Source organism: Oryza brachyantha, chromosome 4 (genome assembly GCF_000231095.2).
Source record: "Oryza brachyantha chromosome 4, ObraRS2, whole genome shotgun sequence".
NCBI classification, from domain to species: Eukaryota; Viridiplantae; Streptophyta; class Magnoliopsida; order Poales; family Poaceae; genus Oryza; species Oryza brachyantha.
This window is the reverse complement of record NC_023166.2, coordinates 13059697-13078426: the sequence shown is the minus strand read 5'-3', so window position 1 is coordinate 13078426 and position 18730 is coordinate 13059697. Positions and strand designations below refer to the sequence as shown.

The following is an 18730-nucleotide window of genomic DNA, read 5'->3' as shown; positions in this document are numbered from 1 at the left end:
TGTATATGGATCGAAAATAATAAATCTAATATATTATAAAATTTTACAATATAAAATGAAGGTAGTGCTAAGAGCATCTCTAACAGAAATTTTATCCAATTAGCTAAATTTAGTGTTGGTACCTCTTTCTAAAAAAATAAAACATCCTAAAACTATGGACAAGACCAACAGAACAGATAAATGTTGACTCTCCATATTTTAAAACCTACTCCACGTCATATTCCTTTTCTTTAATCCAATCAGCAAACAAAATACGGATCGGATAGCAGCCGCCGCCGCCGCCGCGTATGAACAGAACAAGCTCAATCGCCTGGCCAATTGAAAATCACATATACGTAAGCTAGACGCCGATGATTGCCTGGGTGATTGAATCACAGGACGACGCCTTGGTAATAGCTGGACGCCAGTGATCGCCTTACAATGGATTCATGCTGACGACGCCATATTGCCTGCCCGCGACAAGGTATGTCCAAGTTACGTACATTTTGAATTGTCTTTCATGCCAACGTTTTGTATGAATTGTTACTTGGTTGATCTGTTTTATAGGGAAAATCAACTTCTAAAGTATGGATTTAGATGATGAATTCAATCAGTTTGTAATGGATGAATTGATGCATTCCTCTTCGGATGATGAGCAGAAAGTTTTTCGTGTTGCCGCACACATACTAGTTGAGGATTCACTTAATCATCCAGGTCGAATAGGTTCTATCGAGGGACATGACGTAGTTGATCATGACAGACTGATGTGGCACAACCTTCTTTTTAAAGATTATTTCTCGGACAATCCTACCTTTGGACCAAAGCTTTTTAGACGGAGGTATGTATGTTTTGTACCGTGTTTTATTGAATTTTTGTGTTCCTTGTATTTCAGTGTGACTAAATAATTTTATTGTGTCGTGATATAGGTTTCGGATGAGGCGACATGTTTTTTTGCGTATAATGAATGCTGTTGAGGAACATGACAACTATTTCGTGCAAAAGAGAAATGCAGCGGTACTCTAGGATTATCTTGTTTGCAGAAGGTCGTTGCGGCGTTTCGGATGTTAGCTTATGGAGGAGCGGCTGATGCTTTGGATGAGTACATTCGTATTGGTGAGAGTACTGCTCTGGAAGCTTTGAGAAAGTTTGTTGTAGCTGTTATTGAGGTCTTTGGAACAGAGTACATGAGATTGCCTAATGAACAAGATACTGCTAGATTACTTAAAATTGGAGCGAGTAGAGGTTTTCCTGGTATGCTTGGGTCCATATATTGTATGCATTGGAGTTGGAAAAATTGTCCGACTGCATGGCATGTACAGGGGTCATAAGAAGGAGCCTACAATTATACTAGAAGCAGTTGCTTCGAAAGATTTGTGGATATGGCATGCATTCTTTGAAATGCCTGGTTCTCACAATGACGTCAACGTTCTTCACATATTGCCTATATTTGCAAGGCTTGCTGAGGGGGAAGGTCCACAAGTTAATTACAACATCAATGAAAATGATTATTCCATGGGCTATTATCTAGCAGATGGTATATATCCGTCATGGGCCACTTTTGTGAAGACCATTCCAGAGCCACAAGGTAATAAGAAGAAATATTTTGCCAAAGCACAAAAAGCATGTAGAAAAGATGTTGAACGAGCATTTGGGGTTCTACAATCCCGCTTTGCTATTGTTCGTGGACCGGCTCGTTTGTGAGATGAAGACACACTTGAAAATATTATGATGGCTTGCATCATAATGCATAACATGATTATCGAGGACGAGAGAGATGAACACGATAATGAATATGATTGCAACTATGATGACAGGGGAGAAAATGTGACAGTTTCTCACGATGAAGTACCGGAACTTGATGCTTTCATTCAAAATTACAAGAAGATCAAGGACAAGGAGACCCACGGTCGACTTCAGGCAAACCTAATCGAGCACTTGTGGCACAACCATTCAAATTTATATGAGATTGATTAGTGTAATCATATTTTATGAGCTCAATTTAATATGAAGCACTGGAACATGATGGCATAAGAGGTTTTGTCATAATTTAAGTTTGATCATTTACTATACAGATTGGTACAAATAATACATTGTTATTTTAGATTTTATTGGCGTGACCATTGGTGAAGTTCAGTAGATTCACAAGTGGCATTAGTGCTACAGGCACCCAATATGACAAAAAGAGATAATCAAATGTAGGAAGCTGCAAAGAAAGAGTTCTTCAGGTTAAAACACTACGGAACATAATAATCATCCCAAAAAGATACTGAATGAATAAGCACTCAGCGAATTTGTTTCATAGGTCACTAATTGAATTAAAGGAAACTATACTAGTTTCATAGCCAACCACTGCTCAAAATAAACTGAACTTCACTAACATCCGCTCTAGCAACCGAAACGTCTTGCAAGAATGTCATTCTGGCGCCCTTCGTAGAATTGCTTCTATTGGTCGGTCATAGTGCTCAAATCAAGACAAAGAATTCTCTCCTCTTCTAACTCCCTTTGCAACTCAAATTTTTCTCTATCCAATTTCATCTTCTCTTCCTGCAAATCAAAGGCTCTCTCCCACCTCTCAGCTTTCTTCAAGTCTTTCTCAACATCAGCTTCTTTCATCTTGTCCACGAGATAGTCCACTGCTTCGATGGTCGAACGTTGACGTACCTTCTGCTTCTCTTTCTTCTTTCCTTCAGGTCTTGAAGCATTTTTTGTAATTTCAGCATGTCCAGCACCTCCAGCAGGGGCAGAAGCAGGAGATGAATTTAACACTGTCTTCTGCTTCTGGTTATTACTTGCTGTTTTTTTAGCAGCACGATGCTTCTTCCACGCCACCCATTTGGGCTTGTCCTTTAGGATTTTTCAGCAATGCATGTAGGCAAAATTCTTGTTCTTACTATCTTCAGCCTTGAACATTGCACATGCACTTGCAATCTATAGATAACGCACACAAAAAAATGTTCATGAATATGAAGAGGTCACAAAAGAACATACATGACAAAGTTTCCTTTCTAACCTTGTCATCAACTGAACAACCACTCTGGTTTCTTGCCTCAATCTTTGACAGACATCCACAAAAAAGATTCACATCATGTTGAATCACACCCCAACGGTTCATTAACGAACCATGTGTACGGTCTGACTCGAATGTCTTGTTAGCATGAAAATAATGATGGATTCTTCTCCAATATGTCCCTAGTGGTTGATCACTTCCCTTAATAGGATCCATGCTAATATTAAGCCAAGCTGACACAAGAAGTCTGTCCTCCTCATCTCTGAAATTTTTGGTTCTTTTCTGAGATCCTTTGGATGCTCCAGGTACATCATCATTGTTTGTATGACTAGGAGGTGTCAGATCATTATATTCTTGGTCATTCACTAGGAGGTTTGTGAAATAGTCAACAGAACCTGTTAGACAAATAAATAGCATCCATTTGACATTACTAAATGCTGAAAAATATAGAGCAAAATAAGCTACCAGATTGTCATTACTGAATGTTGGCCTTATCTGAATTTAACACTGTATGCTACCATTACTGAATTTAACACTGCACACTGCATGACGATACTGAATTTTAGTTACCAGATGATGCTCACTTTTTATCACCAGACATGTATGCTAATTAATCAGACCACACTATTGATGCTCGGTAGCTAGTTAGCTTTACATAGCACTCCTTGCATATTGGAACAACCAGCCTCCAGAAGTTAGTTCATGTCTAGTCTACATGATCTTTCATGTACTGAATCAAAATTTACTTCTACTAGTACAAAATTCTGATGTAAAGTGAACATTGGTGCCAATAAACGAACCTAATTTAATAGTGAATACCTAATTTAACAGCTCATATACTGCAATTACTTAAGCTAGGTTAATAGTGAATACTTAATTTAACAGTGTAATGTATAGACTGAAAATAGTAAATATTTAATTGACTATCAATTACTAAAGCAATCACTGTGACAACATAATCAAGATTATGTGCTCACATATTACGTTTCCTCATAACAGAATGCTAGTCATGAAGGACCAAATTACTCTACAGTCTACAGAAACAAGAAGACGTTGCATGAACATTGCACATAGCACCGGACAGAATCAAGAAATAGCAATCACAAAAGTACTCACCACTGCCGACCTCATCCACATCAACTAGTTCAGGTTCGAACGGTTCTTCTGGCATCCGGCCATCGAAGTGTGTAGGAGGAACCACGCGATGGCGCATCAGTCCGACACCGGCGTGATCCAATCCTCCCTCCAAACGATTGGCCTGTGGATCTGTCCTTCCTAGCGCAGTTTGAGGCATAGGAGATGACCATCCAGCAACATCACTGCCTACCTCTGCCTGACCTGTCGTCGAAGAATGATGATGCAGCGGTGGTTGGTACATGGCGACTCCGGCAGGGCTGGAACCTACGGCGAATCTGTGCTTGGGCACATCAATTCAGAGAATGGCAGGAGGAGGGCGAGGTGGGGAAACAGATGAACGACGTGTGTGGGAAGATTGCTGGGCACGGGAATGAGGAAATAGGCGCGAACGAGACACGGGAGGCGCGTGAGGCCGCGGGAAACAGGCAAAACGCACGCGCGGGAGAGTGATAGCGATCCATGTCGAATCACCAAACTTGACTAGCGCGGGGCGGAGAATGGCGACCGAGAAATTCAGGGGGAGGAAGAAGCCGATTCTGTCGGATTACAGTTTTAACCTCAAATCTTCTATATTTAGCAAATTGATCAATTTAAAGGACTTATTGGAGATGCTCTAAGAGGGTGTTTGTTTCTAGGGGCTAAACTTTAGCCCTAGTCACATTGGATGTTTGGACATTTATTATAAATAGTAAACGTAATTTATAAATAAAACCCATGCATAATCTTGAACTAATTTGCGAGACGAATCTAATGAGCCTAATTAATCCATAATTAGCCTATGTGATGCTACAGTAAACATTTGCTAATTATGGATTAATTAGGCTTAAAAAATTCGTCTAGCAGATTAGCTCTCATTTATGAAATTAGTTTTTTGATTAGTCTATATTTAACACTTCAAATTAGTGTCCAAACATCCGATATGACATGGGACTAAAAAATTTAGCAGCATCTAAACAATCCCTAAAATTTGCTAAACAGGTTCGAAGAGAACTTAGCATCGAGGGGAAAACATGATTGCACCTTGTTTTCCGTTTTTCTTATAAACTAAAATTTAAATTTTTAATCTTAATTTTGAAGTTGTGTTTAGAGAAATCATCCCAACATATGTTCTAGTTTTTATTTTAAATCATTAAATACATGTATATAAAATTTTTATTTATATATTATTGTTTGTTTAATTTGTTTTTTACTGAAAATATTACCCCCCCCCCCCCCCTCCCCGGGGGGGATTAGGGAAGCAGGTACTCAGTAGTATTGTTGGTTCCATTTCCATATGACATTTGATTGGTATCCTCTGTTTACAAATAATTCAAATATAGAGATGAAAACGATAATGGTATACGTCGAAATTTTGAAAACAAAACCTTTGCAACAGAATTGTATCGATATAAAAAACAAACGAACTGTAACTGTATATCTGACCATGGTTATACATGAGTGCATGTACCACTTTATACAATCGCACCCATATCAATGCAGCATGTCATTCATAATAATCAATTAAGTTTATAAGAATATATTATAAATAATAAGTGTAATGTTGATAAAAGTAAGACGACATGACAATTTGACTATACGTTGGACAGCCAATATAGCCAAAGTTAGGAACTTAGGTGGTGTTTAGTTGGCAAAAACTTTTGATAAAAAGGTCACGTCGAACGTTTGATCAGATTTTAGAAAGGGTTTTTGGACACGAATAAAAAAACAAATTTCAGATTCTACCTAAAAACCATAAGACGGATTTTTTTAGTCTAATTAATCCATCATTAACACATATTGGTCACTGTAGCACTTATGACTAATCAAGTCCTAATTAGGCTCAAAAGATTTGTCTCGTGATTTCCTTCATAACTGTACAATTAGTTTTAATGTTTATGTATATTTAGTGCTTCGTTTAAATATTTAAAGATCCGATATGATGTTTTGAGAAAAGTAATACTAAACCTTAGAGTGAGCCGGGTTGCTCTACTGAAGGTATTTTCGACCTTCAGATTTATAGCTTATTGCTATAAGCCCAGAACTAATTTTCCTTTCAGACTTATCGAACGGGAGCCATCAGAATCAGATTATAAGGGTGGGTATGTATTCATTTGCAACTAACAAGTCTAATTTACTCTATCAAATTTTGAATTATCGCTTTAGATAACTATACAGAATCTTCTAAATAGTTTTTACAATAATTTTTATTAAAATGTAATAGATAAATAAATGTTTACTACTCTTATAGGAAACTCTTTATGGTTCATCTCAAGACTTATCTATACATATTTCCTATGGACTGTAATGCACTTGCTAGAAAAAGCCGCACAACTAATCATGTTTTATTTGTTATATTTATTCTATAGTTTACTCCAACTGTTTATTTACCCAAAGTCATAAGAGCATAACAATTGCAGGCTATATAAACCAGCTACAAACATATTTTAAAGAGATAAAAAATATGGACTACTAATTTGTAACCAGCTGTACACGGGTTTCAAAATAAAATATTTATATAATATATAAAACAATGTATTGATATTTTATAGGTATCAGCTATTAGATTGACTATAGATGAAATTGGGACAGACAAACCGACTGAAACCAAACAGAGAAACTGGAACGAACTAAGCTAACACACTTCCGTGACTGTTTAAGTGCTAACCTTCTCAAATCTAAATCCAGTGAACGTAAACCGAGTTACGGAGTACTAACATTCCACAGTGCAGCCATCTCACCCTTCAAGGGCTTCTCACCAAACACCAGTAAATTTTCAAATTCAAAAACAAATATTATAAAGCACTAAGATAAAGTACAAGTTAACCTTACACCGAGTTTTACAGAAAACAATGGGAAAATAACAAGCAGCATACGCTAACAAAAGCTCTAATAGCTCGGAGAAGGTCCGACTTATTTTCAGGAGTTCTCTGTAACTCCATTTCATACGAAAGACTCGAGTCTTCAACTCTTGAGCGATCTATTGGCTCTTGTACATGTGACGGATAAGGTCAACAACGCGAGTGCTGAAATTGAAAAAAAATAACTGGGTTAATATACGAAAAATATCTGAACAAAGAACGAGTCTTCAGCACTTGAGCGATCTACGGAGTGACAATACAGCATTCTCTAAGAAAGTCCAAGTAGCCTTGTGATCAGGGATGCCATCTACATAAGATGATAAGCAACTTGACAAAGTAATCTAGTTCAGCAGAAATCTAGCATAAATGTAGGGATCTAAGGACAATACCGAAAAAACTTTTTACTGATTTAGCATATGAACTACGAATCAATCACGCAATCAGCATGGAATCGCATATAATGCACATTGCAATGCTTACCTGTATCCCCACTCGTTGTCATACCAGGACACAAGCTTAACAAAGTTGTCATTGAGAGCAATACCAGCCTTCGCATCAAAGATGCTTGACCTGTTTTACACACAGCTAAAGAGGTCAGGGGCGTCGAGTAACCCAGTATCAAAATATAAGATGAATATAAACAGCCAAACCTGTTATCTCCCTGGAAGTCTGTGGAAACAAGGTCCTCCTCAACATAACCCAAAATTCCCTTGAGTTTCCCCTCAGACTCCTCCCTGGAAAATAGAACAGATGTCAATGCTAACCTTAGTATTGATGCGCTGGTATAACCCAGTATGATGATCTATTCACTTTCCGCAAGGGCACTTCTACTTTCTACACTGCACTTACTTGATAGCTGCCTTGATCTGATCGTACGAAGCTGCCTTCTCAAGCCTGACAGTCAAATCAACGACAGAGACGTCCACAGTTGGAACACGGAAAGCCATACCAGTCAACTTTCCATTGAGAGCAGGAAGCACTTTGCCGACAGCCTAACAAGTTTTAAGCAACAATTCCCCAAAACAGGATTAGCATAATGGCAAAAGGCTATACAAATCTAAATACAAAATTCTTAAAATATGAGTTCAGCTTTTGAATTTACAACTTAGACACAAAGGGCTGCACTTCCAGAGACTATGCTGAAGGAAAACAGGATACAAACAACGAAGCGTTTGGGACAGAAGCTATATGGAATGGTTAATTGGTACAGCTGCTATATGTAATAGTTCGTTGGTACAGTTGGAACAAAAGAAGTAACTTGAACTGTTTATGATATGAAGCTGTAGCTTAATCTTTGACAGAAAGTAAATACTGCGTTCAAACGTTTTGTTTGACATAGAAAAGACAACAGATGTTAAATAGATATTATGAAACATACAAGTGACAAGATACATGTGACAAATGCATTCAAAGAGATCCTCAGCAAATCACTGTTGATGTTAACAGAAGTTGAACCCACCAACTGGAAGAAAGTTAACAAAGCGTTGTCTTATCTTCAGCATTTAGTCTTAACAAAATTCATTACTAACTAATGCACCTAATATGTACAGACAGGAATAATCATGGATGCTGATCCATAGCATACAGTATGATAATTAAATCTAATGTTCACCTTTGCAGCTCCAGTGCTGCTTGGGATGATGTTGAAACTGGCAGCCCTTCCACCCCTCCAGTCCTTGGCCGAGGGTCCATCAACAGTCTTCTGAGTGGCTGTATGAATAACAGTATAACATTAAAGAAATGTGAAGCTGAAAGTCAACGTTGAAGAATGTCAAAAGTATTTCACAATCGTACCAGTGATTGCATGGACAGTTGTCATCAAACCCTCAACAATGCCAAATCTGTCATTGATAACCTGCAGGCAGACGATCTAATTAGGACAAAGCTTCACATGGCAGAAGTGACCAATATTTTGCATTGCAGCACAATTTATAACTGCAGGCATGTGAAAACTGAGTGAGGAACACAGAACACACCTTGGCAAGTGGAGCAAGGCAGTTGGTGGTGCAGCTAGCGTTGGACACAATGTTGATGTCAGGCTTGTACTCATTCTCATTGACACCAACAACAAACATGGGAGCATCCTTGCTGGGAGCAGAGATGACAACCTTCTTAGCACCACCCTGTAAATTTTAAACACACAAGAGACCATGAGCATCATTCTTCTTATGGATTGTAACGATACCACGCAATCCAACAGCAACATGTTGAATTTCCCAGAAAATACCTTCAGGTGAGCAGCAGCCTTGTCCTTGTCAGTGAAAACACCAGTGGACTCCACAACAAACTCAGCACCAGTCTCACCCCAGGGGATCTCCTCAGGGTTCCTGCACAGAGAAATTAAGCTTCAGCGATATGGTATGCTGATCATGGTAACATCAGGCAACAGTGCGGAGTTAAAATTGACAAACCTGCAGCCAAACACGGTGACCTCCTTCTCACCAAAGAGAAGGGTCTTTGAGTCCTTCACCTTAACCTCGTGATGCTTCCACTGGCCGTGCACAGTGTCATACTTGAACATGTAAGTCTGCAGGAAATGGGAACAAACAAGTTATGACCAAACCATATCGCCTAGATGATTGGATCACTCCTAAGATGAAATGTAAAAAACTAGACATTTAACCATCAAGCCAAAACAAACTAGGGACAAATAAGTGAATATGGTATGGCAACACATCTCAAATAAACAGTATCACTTCGACGAAGCAACGCAGTACAGTTGCAGCACAACATTGCAGCAGGCCAGCAGCTGCCAGCTAGTACAGTCACATGATTTTGTTTGTCTGTGTAAATGCATCTTAAGAAACAAATCAACGACTATCCGATCGACTGATTGACACATTAATATTCCTATTCAAATCCAACCCACAGATCTAATTACCACGAGAATATAATACACACCAACAGAAAACTGTGTATAGATAAATATACTGGTGTAAAGCCAGTCAAAACCACACTAACAAATTGTGATAACCTCCTAAACCCTGAAACCAACTACTAACTAAAAAGGGGAGTAGATCTGGAAGAAAACAACCATCCGCTCACATCTACCCACAAACTGATAGATAGATCAATGCAAGGCAGGAGCGATACCATGTAGTCAGTGGTGATGAAGGGGTCGTTGACGGCGACGAGCTCGACATCGTCGCTCTGCAGGGCAACCCGGGCCACGAGCCTCCCGATCCTTCCGAATCCTACAACCCACCACCCAAAAACACCATCAAAAGTCCCTCCAAAACCGCAAAAAAAACACGGCCCAACACACAGATCTGGAAACGGGGCCGTACTCACCGTTGATCCCGATCTTGATCTTCGCTGCAGAACCGCAAAAAAATACAGATCAGCACAAATCACTCCATTCATCAGAACGGAAGAACAGATCGAGATCGGTATCAGATGGCGGAGTTACCCATTTCGATTTCGATCTGAACAAAGCGAGACCGTGCGAGAGAGAGAGACAGGGATGGGATGCAGAGTGCGATGCGACGCGAGGAATGGGTGGTGCCAGTTGGGCTGCTCGCCTTTATATAGAGCTGGGCTCGCCGGAGGAACCAGGGCGCTGTGCCCGCGGTCCTAGGGATCGGATCGGGGCCGTCGGATTGAATCGGGAGGGGGACATTGGACGGAGGAGGATGCGCCACGTCGCCCGTCAGGAGGAGGGCGTGGGTTTCCAGAAGGTTCCTGTGGGTGGGGGAGAAACGTTGGACCGCTGCTGGATTTGGGGCCCACGAAAGGAGCAATATGGCTTCCTCCCCAAGAAGATCGATACAGTATAATCAAAATTAATTATCAGTCATTGGAGATCTCTTGTCATTCTGATCAAGAAATATATTATGTCATTCAAGATCTCTCCTCTTCCTTATCAAGAAATATATTGGAACTAGTTTTGAATTAGAAAGGTATAAATTCATTTTTCAACGGACGATCTCATCTAATTTTATAATTATTATCATTTCAAATGATAACACGATTTTCAGAATGTATCTTTAACTATGATTTTCTATTAAATCAAAAATACATACATTTTCAATTTTATTAAATTACTTTAAACTAAATAATTTAAAAGTTAATATTTAAAATTATAAAATGATCACACTTTTCCCCAAACCGATATGAATTATTGACCTAAAGGTAGTAACGTAATAATACATTACCATACATATGATGATAGTATATTAGCATTGACCATTATTAGCAAATGAGAAGAATAGGTAGGGACGATTGTCTATATGTTTCATGGGAAAAGCCAAACGGTATATTACAAATAAAAAATATTTTTTAAATAAAAATTTATATGCATACTCTTAACGATCTAAAGATAAAAAAGAACTTTGGTATCTTGCAACAAATGCGTGAACTTCGAGGGTCCTATGGAAAATTTCTCCAAACCTTTAACCAGTGACTGAAAACCATCATTTTTATAGAACAAAAGGTTATACCTAAAGTTTCAAATAAAACTTACTCTTGATATAATTCGCTTCCCAAAAAACATAATCAAAATAAATGTAAATTATATTCAAATTAGTTTCAAATAAAAAAGGTAATTACAAAATACTAATTAATGGTTTTAGACACGTCGTTCTAAGTTTAAAATCATAGTACTTCACAAAGCTTTCAAAAACCATTCAGATTTACTTTTGGTCATTTTATCGAAGATTATTTTTGCAGCTTATGTGGCCAGATAAGCCCAGCTTATCATTTGTTTGCTTGTTAACTTATAATCAATGGTAAAAGTTTAAAGTCTGGAACTGAATGTAAGAGTTTATTTTCGTTTTTTTTTGTCACTGTATAGTTTCATCTCTAGATTTTAAAACTCTAATAATAATCACAAAAAAAATTTTTTGATCGCTCTGGGCAATGGGCCCGTTGGCGGCAGTAACACTCCCTCCCTCCCCACGCTTAATCCACAATTCACAATTTTATGGTTTTTTCAAACAAAGTTTATCTCACAATATGTGTCCCTATAGACAAGCGCATAAAAGCATTACTCATAAATTATCGTTTTATTGCTAATAACACTAATAGATAAATATAGCGAATCTAGATGGTGGTCCTGGAACCATCAAAATCGCAGCTTAAGCCACTCTCTATCTATCTATATATATAATAAAAATAGAAAGAAATATCATTTATTAACTTATGCAAAATGTAATTAAGATAAACTTTATTTTTCTATCACATATTGTATGTTATATTTGTGATAATAAAAAAATTTATGTAAGTTGGACCACCCATAATAAAATACTAGATACGACACTGAACATAAGAGATACGATCGGTTGTGTTCTTTAGGGTAGAAATTTCTAAGATTTTTTCTCGACTTTTACGTGTTCACTTTCAGAACTGCTAAAGATTATATATTTTTAAAAAAATTATATCGAGAAGTTCATTATGTCATATTTATAAAGTATATTTTTAAATTTATATTAATTTATACTATCGTCTATATTATTAAATACTTAGCACAAATCAGATAACCTTTTATCTTTTATTCGTAATCTTCAAAAGAACACATCGCCGTGCCAGTACCATACAACTTCAACGAGAGGAAAAACAAAAAAGGAGAGCGCCCCGGCTCGGGCGAATCGCGCCACCGGAAGCCCACTGGCCCACCCTCCCACACGACCGTTGGGAGCGCCGGTCCGGCCCACCTTTAAAAACTCCGCCCCTCGTGGCCTCCTCCACCCCCGCACCGCACGACCCAAACGCTCCCGAGAAAGAAAAAAAAAACGACCCAAGTTCCCAAGCGCCGCAGCCGATCCACTCCACTAGCCGTTGTTGCCTCTGCCGCCGCCACCGCCGCCGCAGTTAAGGAGGCGAGGGAGACCAGGAGCCCCGGTGGGGGGAGAGGAGATGGCGTCGAGGACGGCATCCAAGGACATCATCACGCTGCGGGGCTCCGCCGCCATCGTCAGCGAGTTCTTCGGTGAGTCGATCCCCGCCCGCTCCGACCTCCGTTTAGTTCGTCCTCGTCAGCTGGGTCGCCCCCGTACGCCCAGCAGCAGCAGGTGTTTGATCGAGTGCTTCTCTCGTGGGTATTGCAGGCTACGCGGCGAACAGGTGCGCGCTCGCGGCTGGGGTGCCGGATCGACGGCGCCGCTGTCGCCGACGCTTTTTCTTCATTTCTTTTGTCAAAAAAAAAAGGCCGATGCAGTTTCAGGATTGTTTCTCTCTCTCTCTCTTTTTTTGATCCATCGTGTGTGTTTGTGTTCTTTTGGTTGGTGGGCGCAGCATCCTGTACAACCGCGGGGTGTACCCGGAGGAGAGCTTCACCAAGGTGAAGAAGTACGGCCTCACCATGCTGCTCACGCAGGACGAAGGGGTCAAGACCTTCATCGCCAACCTCAACACCCAGCTCTCAGGTTCAGACAAGGAACGCTAGCCCCCCGGTTGGGTCTTTGCATTGCCGCTGATTGATCTTTTTGATTCTTGGGGGGGGGGGGGTTCTGCTTGCCGCACAGAGTGGCTGGAGGCCGGGAAGCTGCAGAGGATCGTGCTGGTCATCATGAGCAAGGCCACCTCCGAGGTGCTGGAGCGCTGGAACTTCAGCATCCAGACCGACCCGGAGGTCGTCGACAAGGGCGTGATCAAGGAGAAGAGCGACAAGGAGATCATGCGGGAGATCCAGGCCATCATGCGCCAGGTCGCCTCCTGCATCACCTACCTCCCCTGCCTCGACGAGCCATGTAAGCCACCGCCACCACCAACCTCTCTCGCGTCGATTCCGTCGGCGTACTGACCTGCTCCGCTCTGCGGTCGACCGGGCAGGCATTTTCGACGTGCTGGCGTACACCGACACGGACGTCGCCGTGCCCTTCACCTGGGTGGAGAGCGACGCCAAGCTCATCGACAACCCGCAGATGGTGAAGCTGCATTCTTTCGATACCAAGGTGAAAAAAGAAAAAGACACTAGCATCAGCTCCGCTCCATTCATGCTCCCTTGCCGTTTTTTTTTTTTTTTTTTTGCTTCATGTTGCTGACAGCGGCGCGGGTTCTTGCCATGGCAGATTCACAAGGTGGACACGCTCGTCTCCTACAAGGTCGACGAGTGGGACGAGGAGTAGTAGTAGAGAGGAGCGGAGCTGCCACGAGGCGAGGAGAACGCTGCTGGCTAAGCTAAAGGCGTGATGCTTGTGTGAATCGTTCGTTCATCTACGCCTAGCCACTGACTGACTGACGAACTCTGCTCTGCTGCTGCTCTTCCTTTGGGAGAATCGACTGTGTATCGCTGCTTTGCTTTGCGTGCATTTGAAATCTGGATTGAAAATTTCCTCTGAGCGAATGCATCGACTGATTATCGTGTTCAATCATCTATTTCACCTCGCGCTTTCAGAGTCCTGCAGTAAGATTCAAGGTGCGAAGTGATGCTCTGTGAAACTGTGAAAACCGTATTTTGTCGAGTAATTTTGTACTTTGCCTGCCAACCTTCAATCTCAGGACGCATTGCACTTTTGCTCCAAGGCTGCTATACACGGAGTACTACTTTTGTCAGACCTCCTCCGATGTCCAGGCAAATTACATATCTAATGAATGAATTACGGTTCTGCATCAGCAGGAGTAACACATAGGAATCTTACATCAAGATGCTAAACAGCTACATTTACACAAATCAGAGGGACCCCAGGAACTGTTGGCAGTAACTACAGCTCATTTAAGCTGTAATTTTTGTGCTCAGCCAACCCACATTGGAAATTTGGATCTTCAGAGAGCTTGCACCTTGATGAATGATCATATTTCCAATTTTCAAGTTCCAAGGCTATTTACTTAGGGTAACCATTGTATATCCAGTATAACTTTTTCTCCTTTCTCTGCATGGACATTTGAAACTAGCTTAGGCCAAGATGCCAATAGCTAATTTTACAATAACCAGGGACTCTGCTTGGCTTCAGATTGCATTCAAAGATGATATCTACTTTGGACATATAGTATATGCCTTGGTCAGGCAAGGTTACCAATCAATCACCAAGTGATCGCATCCCCTCGTAAATCACACCAGGGCGAAGGTCGTCAAGAGTATCAGCAATTCTGTAGCCTGAATACTCCCTAAGCAGTGTCCAACCACGCCGTGAGAGAAAATCTCGAAAGTCCTCTTCAGTGTAGAATGTTTTATCTTCCGTCCGGACTTCATCATTTTCAAACATATATAGCTTGATGGTCATCCCTGCAAACATTGAACGCAGAATGAGCTTGGATCACACCCTTCAGTAGTGACTAGATCAAAACCATTCTATCTCAACCTTGCTGTCCTTCATTTATATTACATTCGAAAACACATCATTTTTAGCATTTACCGGGGAAGGCAAACATGGAAGGAGAAAAAAGAAGAAAAAGCACTTAGAAATTCCAAAATGACCTGCATTTAGGAAATTGTTGAGAGGTTTAAAATGACGATATTTGGTATGGAAGGGTGTAGGGGTTGATGAACAACAACCTTCAGTAGAGTTAAAAAATGAACTTCACCACACACTAATTCTTATTTGGTAATGAAAACAACATATTAATAAATTGAGAAGTGTATTACTATTAGAGTTTTGAAGTTTGCTTCTACTTAAGAGTGTCATTCATGACTGGTGTCACCCAAAAGTAAATGCTGACCAGCATGTATCACTATTATACAAATAGTCCCGGTACAATGTTTTCATCAAACCAGGAACAGTTAACAAACAATATTTCGACAGAAATTAGCAACAAGGACACAAAGCTGCACAGACAACCAACATGAACTAGTTAGGTCAACCAGAAGGCCAGAAGAAAACTAAAACAAGAATTCAATGTTCACATGGTTGCTTGCTTTCATTCCTTGGTTGGGTAGGGACAAATTGCACTAACACAGTCATAAACAAACTGAAAAAGACTTTCTGAAATCGCAAAGCCTTACAAATGGTCCTAATGTTTGTCCTAAACTAGATATGCTGGAACGTATTGTGTTGCCTTTGTTGTGGGAAATAACAATCCCCCCCACCCCCACCCCCACCAACACACACACAACAGCAGCAGCAACAAAAAAAAAGTTGTCGTTATCATAGAACTATCCGCTGCTTACAAAAATAATATACTATGATATTTCTAGTTCTGAAGAAAATAAAAATCTTACTCCCACGCAGAGAACATTGTACAATTACCGTTATCAAGATGAAGTGTGTATGTTCCAACTGGCATATCCCTGTCCAATGAACGGACAACCTCATCCTCATCTTCAAGCCAAAAAGCCCGCCTTGTTCTTAGACCAAATGCCGATTTGATGGCTTCTTTAATTGCTTCCGCAGTACCATCAATACCAATTCTTTTAGTGTAATCACCCCACTTGACTAAAATCACTCTCCCACCAAAAGTAACCTGATTATCTCCACCTGTATGAGGCACATTTCCCAACAAATACAACATAAAACAAAGTTCCACAAAATAATTAACACAAAAAATATAGAGTTTTAGTATCAGCTGCAGTCATTAACTTATAGCTTCTGTAAAAAATAAAGAATGTGGAGTCTGTAGTTGTATGGGTAGAAACAAATTGAAACAATAACAGCGAGAAGGAAAAAGAGAGCCAACAGCTGCTCCATATTTCAGGATCAACAGTTAGTTAAGTTCAGTGATTTACGAACCATTTCACATTACTATTTCTCAAAGGAACAAGAAGTTCATGCAATCAAAACAAATACCATCCAATGAAAGCTAAATCAAGTTCATAAGCCACACCAAACAGCAATATTTCCAATTCCACTGCCATAGAAGTCCAGAATATTATCGCTTTTAGTGTGTTTGGATTAATACCGTTGGTAGAGGTGTCTCTCCAGTTCCATGGATTCACACCGTTGGTTGCAACTGCATCAGCTGTTAACGCAAGTGGATGACTGTCAGGCTCTAGTCGATCTTCGACGCTTAGCAAGGATCTGCCATTTGCTGCAAAACAGAAAAAGGCAAAGGAGTCAGAGTAAACTACATCAGATGCATTAATATGTACTTCCTCCGTCCCAATATGTAAGCATTTCTAGGATTCAAAGTTTGTACCACAATATAAGCATTTTTGTACCGATTCCCATGAATAGAGCCAATCCGATGCTTAGAAAGGGAATATAATAAATTCAAAATTCAAAAATTGACCACTGAAGTGACTAAAAGATAATTTTTGATGTTTGATGTAAAAATGGAAAACGACTAGACCACAGATGACTTTATATGAAACTTGCTATGTCAAAACAATTGAGCCAAGCAAGTAAAAGGCCATAGCATATACAAAAATTATTGCATGTGAATGACATTCAATACCTTCAACAGGGCCAAAAGGAATGTTAGCATCTTCAAAACCTAGATAGAAGGGTCAGAATATTAGTCCATGAAAAAACAAAGGTCAAAATAGCAGAAGACAAGTATAAGCATGAACAATGACAATAGTGCTGAAGTTTAATTTTCAGTTTTCCACACTAACATCAACATTGTTTATTTTACACCCCTCAATTGTGAAAACCATGCCTGCATAGTGCATACTCGCATGGACATAGATGCATAACTCAAAACTCAACAGAGCCACAGACTTACTGCAAATAGAACCTTAACTTAGCAATCAGAACTGAATTTTCTTACAACATGTGGCTCAGTAATGTTAAACAGACTAACTTACAATTACACAAACATATGCCATTACTCAGCCAATGAACTACACAGAAAGTAATTTGTGTACTTCTGACAGCTTGATTAACTAGTGATTAGTGTTGAGGGGAGGAAAAATTGTTATTGTATAGCTTGATTAACAGCTCATCCATGGCCATTGAACGAGATTTAAAGTTGTAAACTTATCCACATGCTACTCAGACCAGTAGTTAAAGTGACTATATTCGACACATCAGGCAAGGGATGCCCGTTTTGATCAGAAGACTGAGGCATACCCTTGTCCGCCGTGAATTGCAGGTAGGAATCGATCTTGGAGTTGGAGGTGACCGTGGGGCTTTTCACATGGCCACCGGCCGGCTTCCCGCGGCGCTTGAGCAAGTCGTCGATCTCCTTGTAGCACGCCATCTTGGCGGGGCAATTCCCGCCGGCGCCCACGGCGCCGGCCCCGCCCCGCGAGTGGCTGCGCGCCTTTTTGAACTCCTTGAGCAGGTTCCGCCACTTGTCGGTGCACATGGTCGGGGAGCGGTCGTAGCCCTGCTCCCGCATCCTCCCCGAGATGGCCTCCCAGAGGTGCTTGTTGGACTTGGAGGTGTTGAAGTGGGAGTCCATCTCCCGGCGCAGCGCGATGAGGCAGAGGGTCTCGTCCTGCACCCACGTCTCGGCGCGCTTCTTGGGGCCGCCGCCGCCGCCGCCCACCGACGCCGCCGCGCGGGAGGAGGAGTCGTGGCCGCCGTCCTCGCCGCTGCTCTCCGGGAGGAGCAGCGGCGGGGTGGGCTGCTGCGGCGACGGTCCGGAGAGGAGCATGGCAGCGGCGGCCGGCGCGGGGGCTCGGGGGAGTGGCACTGCGTGCGATGCGAGAGGGCGGCCGCCGATGAGAGGGGGGTGACCGGACCGGAGCGGTGGTGGCAGCAGTGGGGAGCGGAGACGAGGAGAATCGGGGCGAGGCGAGTACCACGGCTCACTGACGCTCGGGCCCGGCCCGGTCTGCCCAGATCATGGCCCGAAATGACTAGTAAGCCAGGCCAAACCCAAATGTACCGAGTTCCTATTACGGCAAAATAACTTCATTTTTCGCATGGGCCACGCATACCAATCCAAAAGGAAAAAAGTCCACGCTACCCATTTCATAACGCAAAATGTTTAACTTTTTATGTAACATTTG

General features: G+C 41.2%; 4 protein-coding genes across 4 annotated transcripts; 1 reads left to right on the top strand and 3 right to left on the bottom strand.

Annotated features, from left to right (window-relative positions):
• Positions 1 to 2024: 2024 nt before the first annotated feature.
• LOC102714179 lies at positions 2025 to 4499 on the bottom strand. The gene is made up of 3 exons (XM_015836556.2): positions 4103 to 4499; positions 2990 to 3381; positions 2025 to 2907 (listed from the first exon to the last, which is right to left on the bottom strand). The coding sequence occupies exons 1-3, from the start codon at positions 4362 to 4364 to the stop codon at positions 2836 to 2838; spliced, it is 726 nt and encodes a 241-aa protein (XP_015692042.1). The 5' UTR covers positions 4365 to 4499; the 3' UTR covers positions 2025 to 2835.
• A 2249-nt stretch (positions 4500 to 6748) lies between these two features.
• On the bottom strand, positions 6749 to 10453 carry LOC102706275 (glyceraldehyde-3-phosphate dehydrogenase 2, cytosolic). Its single transcript, XM_006652372.2, has 12 exons — positions 10370 to 10453; positions 10252 to 10275; positions 10054 to 10154; positions 9372 to 9487; positions 9188 to 9287; positions 8937 to 9083; positions 8755 to 8815; positions 8573 to 8670; positions 7810 to 7952; positions 7611 to 7694; positions 7441 to 7530; positions 6749 to 7125 (listed from the first exon to the last, which is right to left on the bottom strand). Exons 1-12 carry the CDS (start codon positions 10371 to 10373, stop codon positions 7080 to 7082), a joined length of 1014 nt encoding a protein of 337 aa, XP_006652435.1. The 5' UTR covers positions 10374 to 10453; the 3' UTR covers positions 6749 to 7079.
• A 2207-nt stretch (positions 10454 to 12660) lies between these two features.
• On the top strand, positions 12661 to 14058 carry LOC102705998 (mitotic spindle checkpoint protein MAD2). The gene is made up of 6 exons (XM_006652371.3): positions 12661 to 12886; positions 13005 to 13020; positions 13192 to 13322; positions 13422 to 13646; positions 13729 to 13850; positions 13968 to 14058. Exons 1-6 carry the CDS (start codon positions 12814 to 12816, stop codon positions 14022 to 14024), a joined length of 624 nt encoding a protein of 207 aa, XP_006652434.1. The 5' UTR covers positions 12661 to 12813; the 3' UTR covers positions 14025 to 14058.
• A 445-nt stretch (positions 14059 to 14503) lies between these two features.
• LOC102713902 (trihelix transcription factor GT-1-like) lies at positions 14504 to 18479 on the bottom strand. The gene is made up of 5 exons (XM_006653481.3): positions 17844 to 18479; positions 17227 to 17265; positions 16732 to 16860; positions 16083 to 16310; positions 14504 to 15121 (listed from the first exon to the last, which is right to left on the bottom strand). The coding sequence occupies exons 1-5, from the start codon at positions 18370 to 18372 to the stop codon at positions 14916 to 14918; spliced, it is 1131 nt and encodes a 376-aa protein (XP_006653544.2). The 5' UTR covers positions 18373 to 18479; the 3' UTR covers positions 14504 to 14915.
• Between the last annotated feature and the right edge of the window lie 251 nt (positions 18480 to 18730).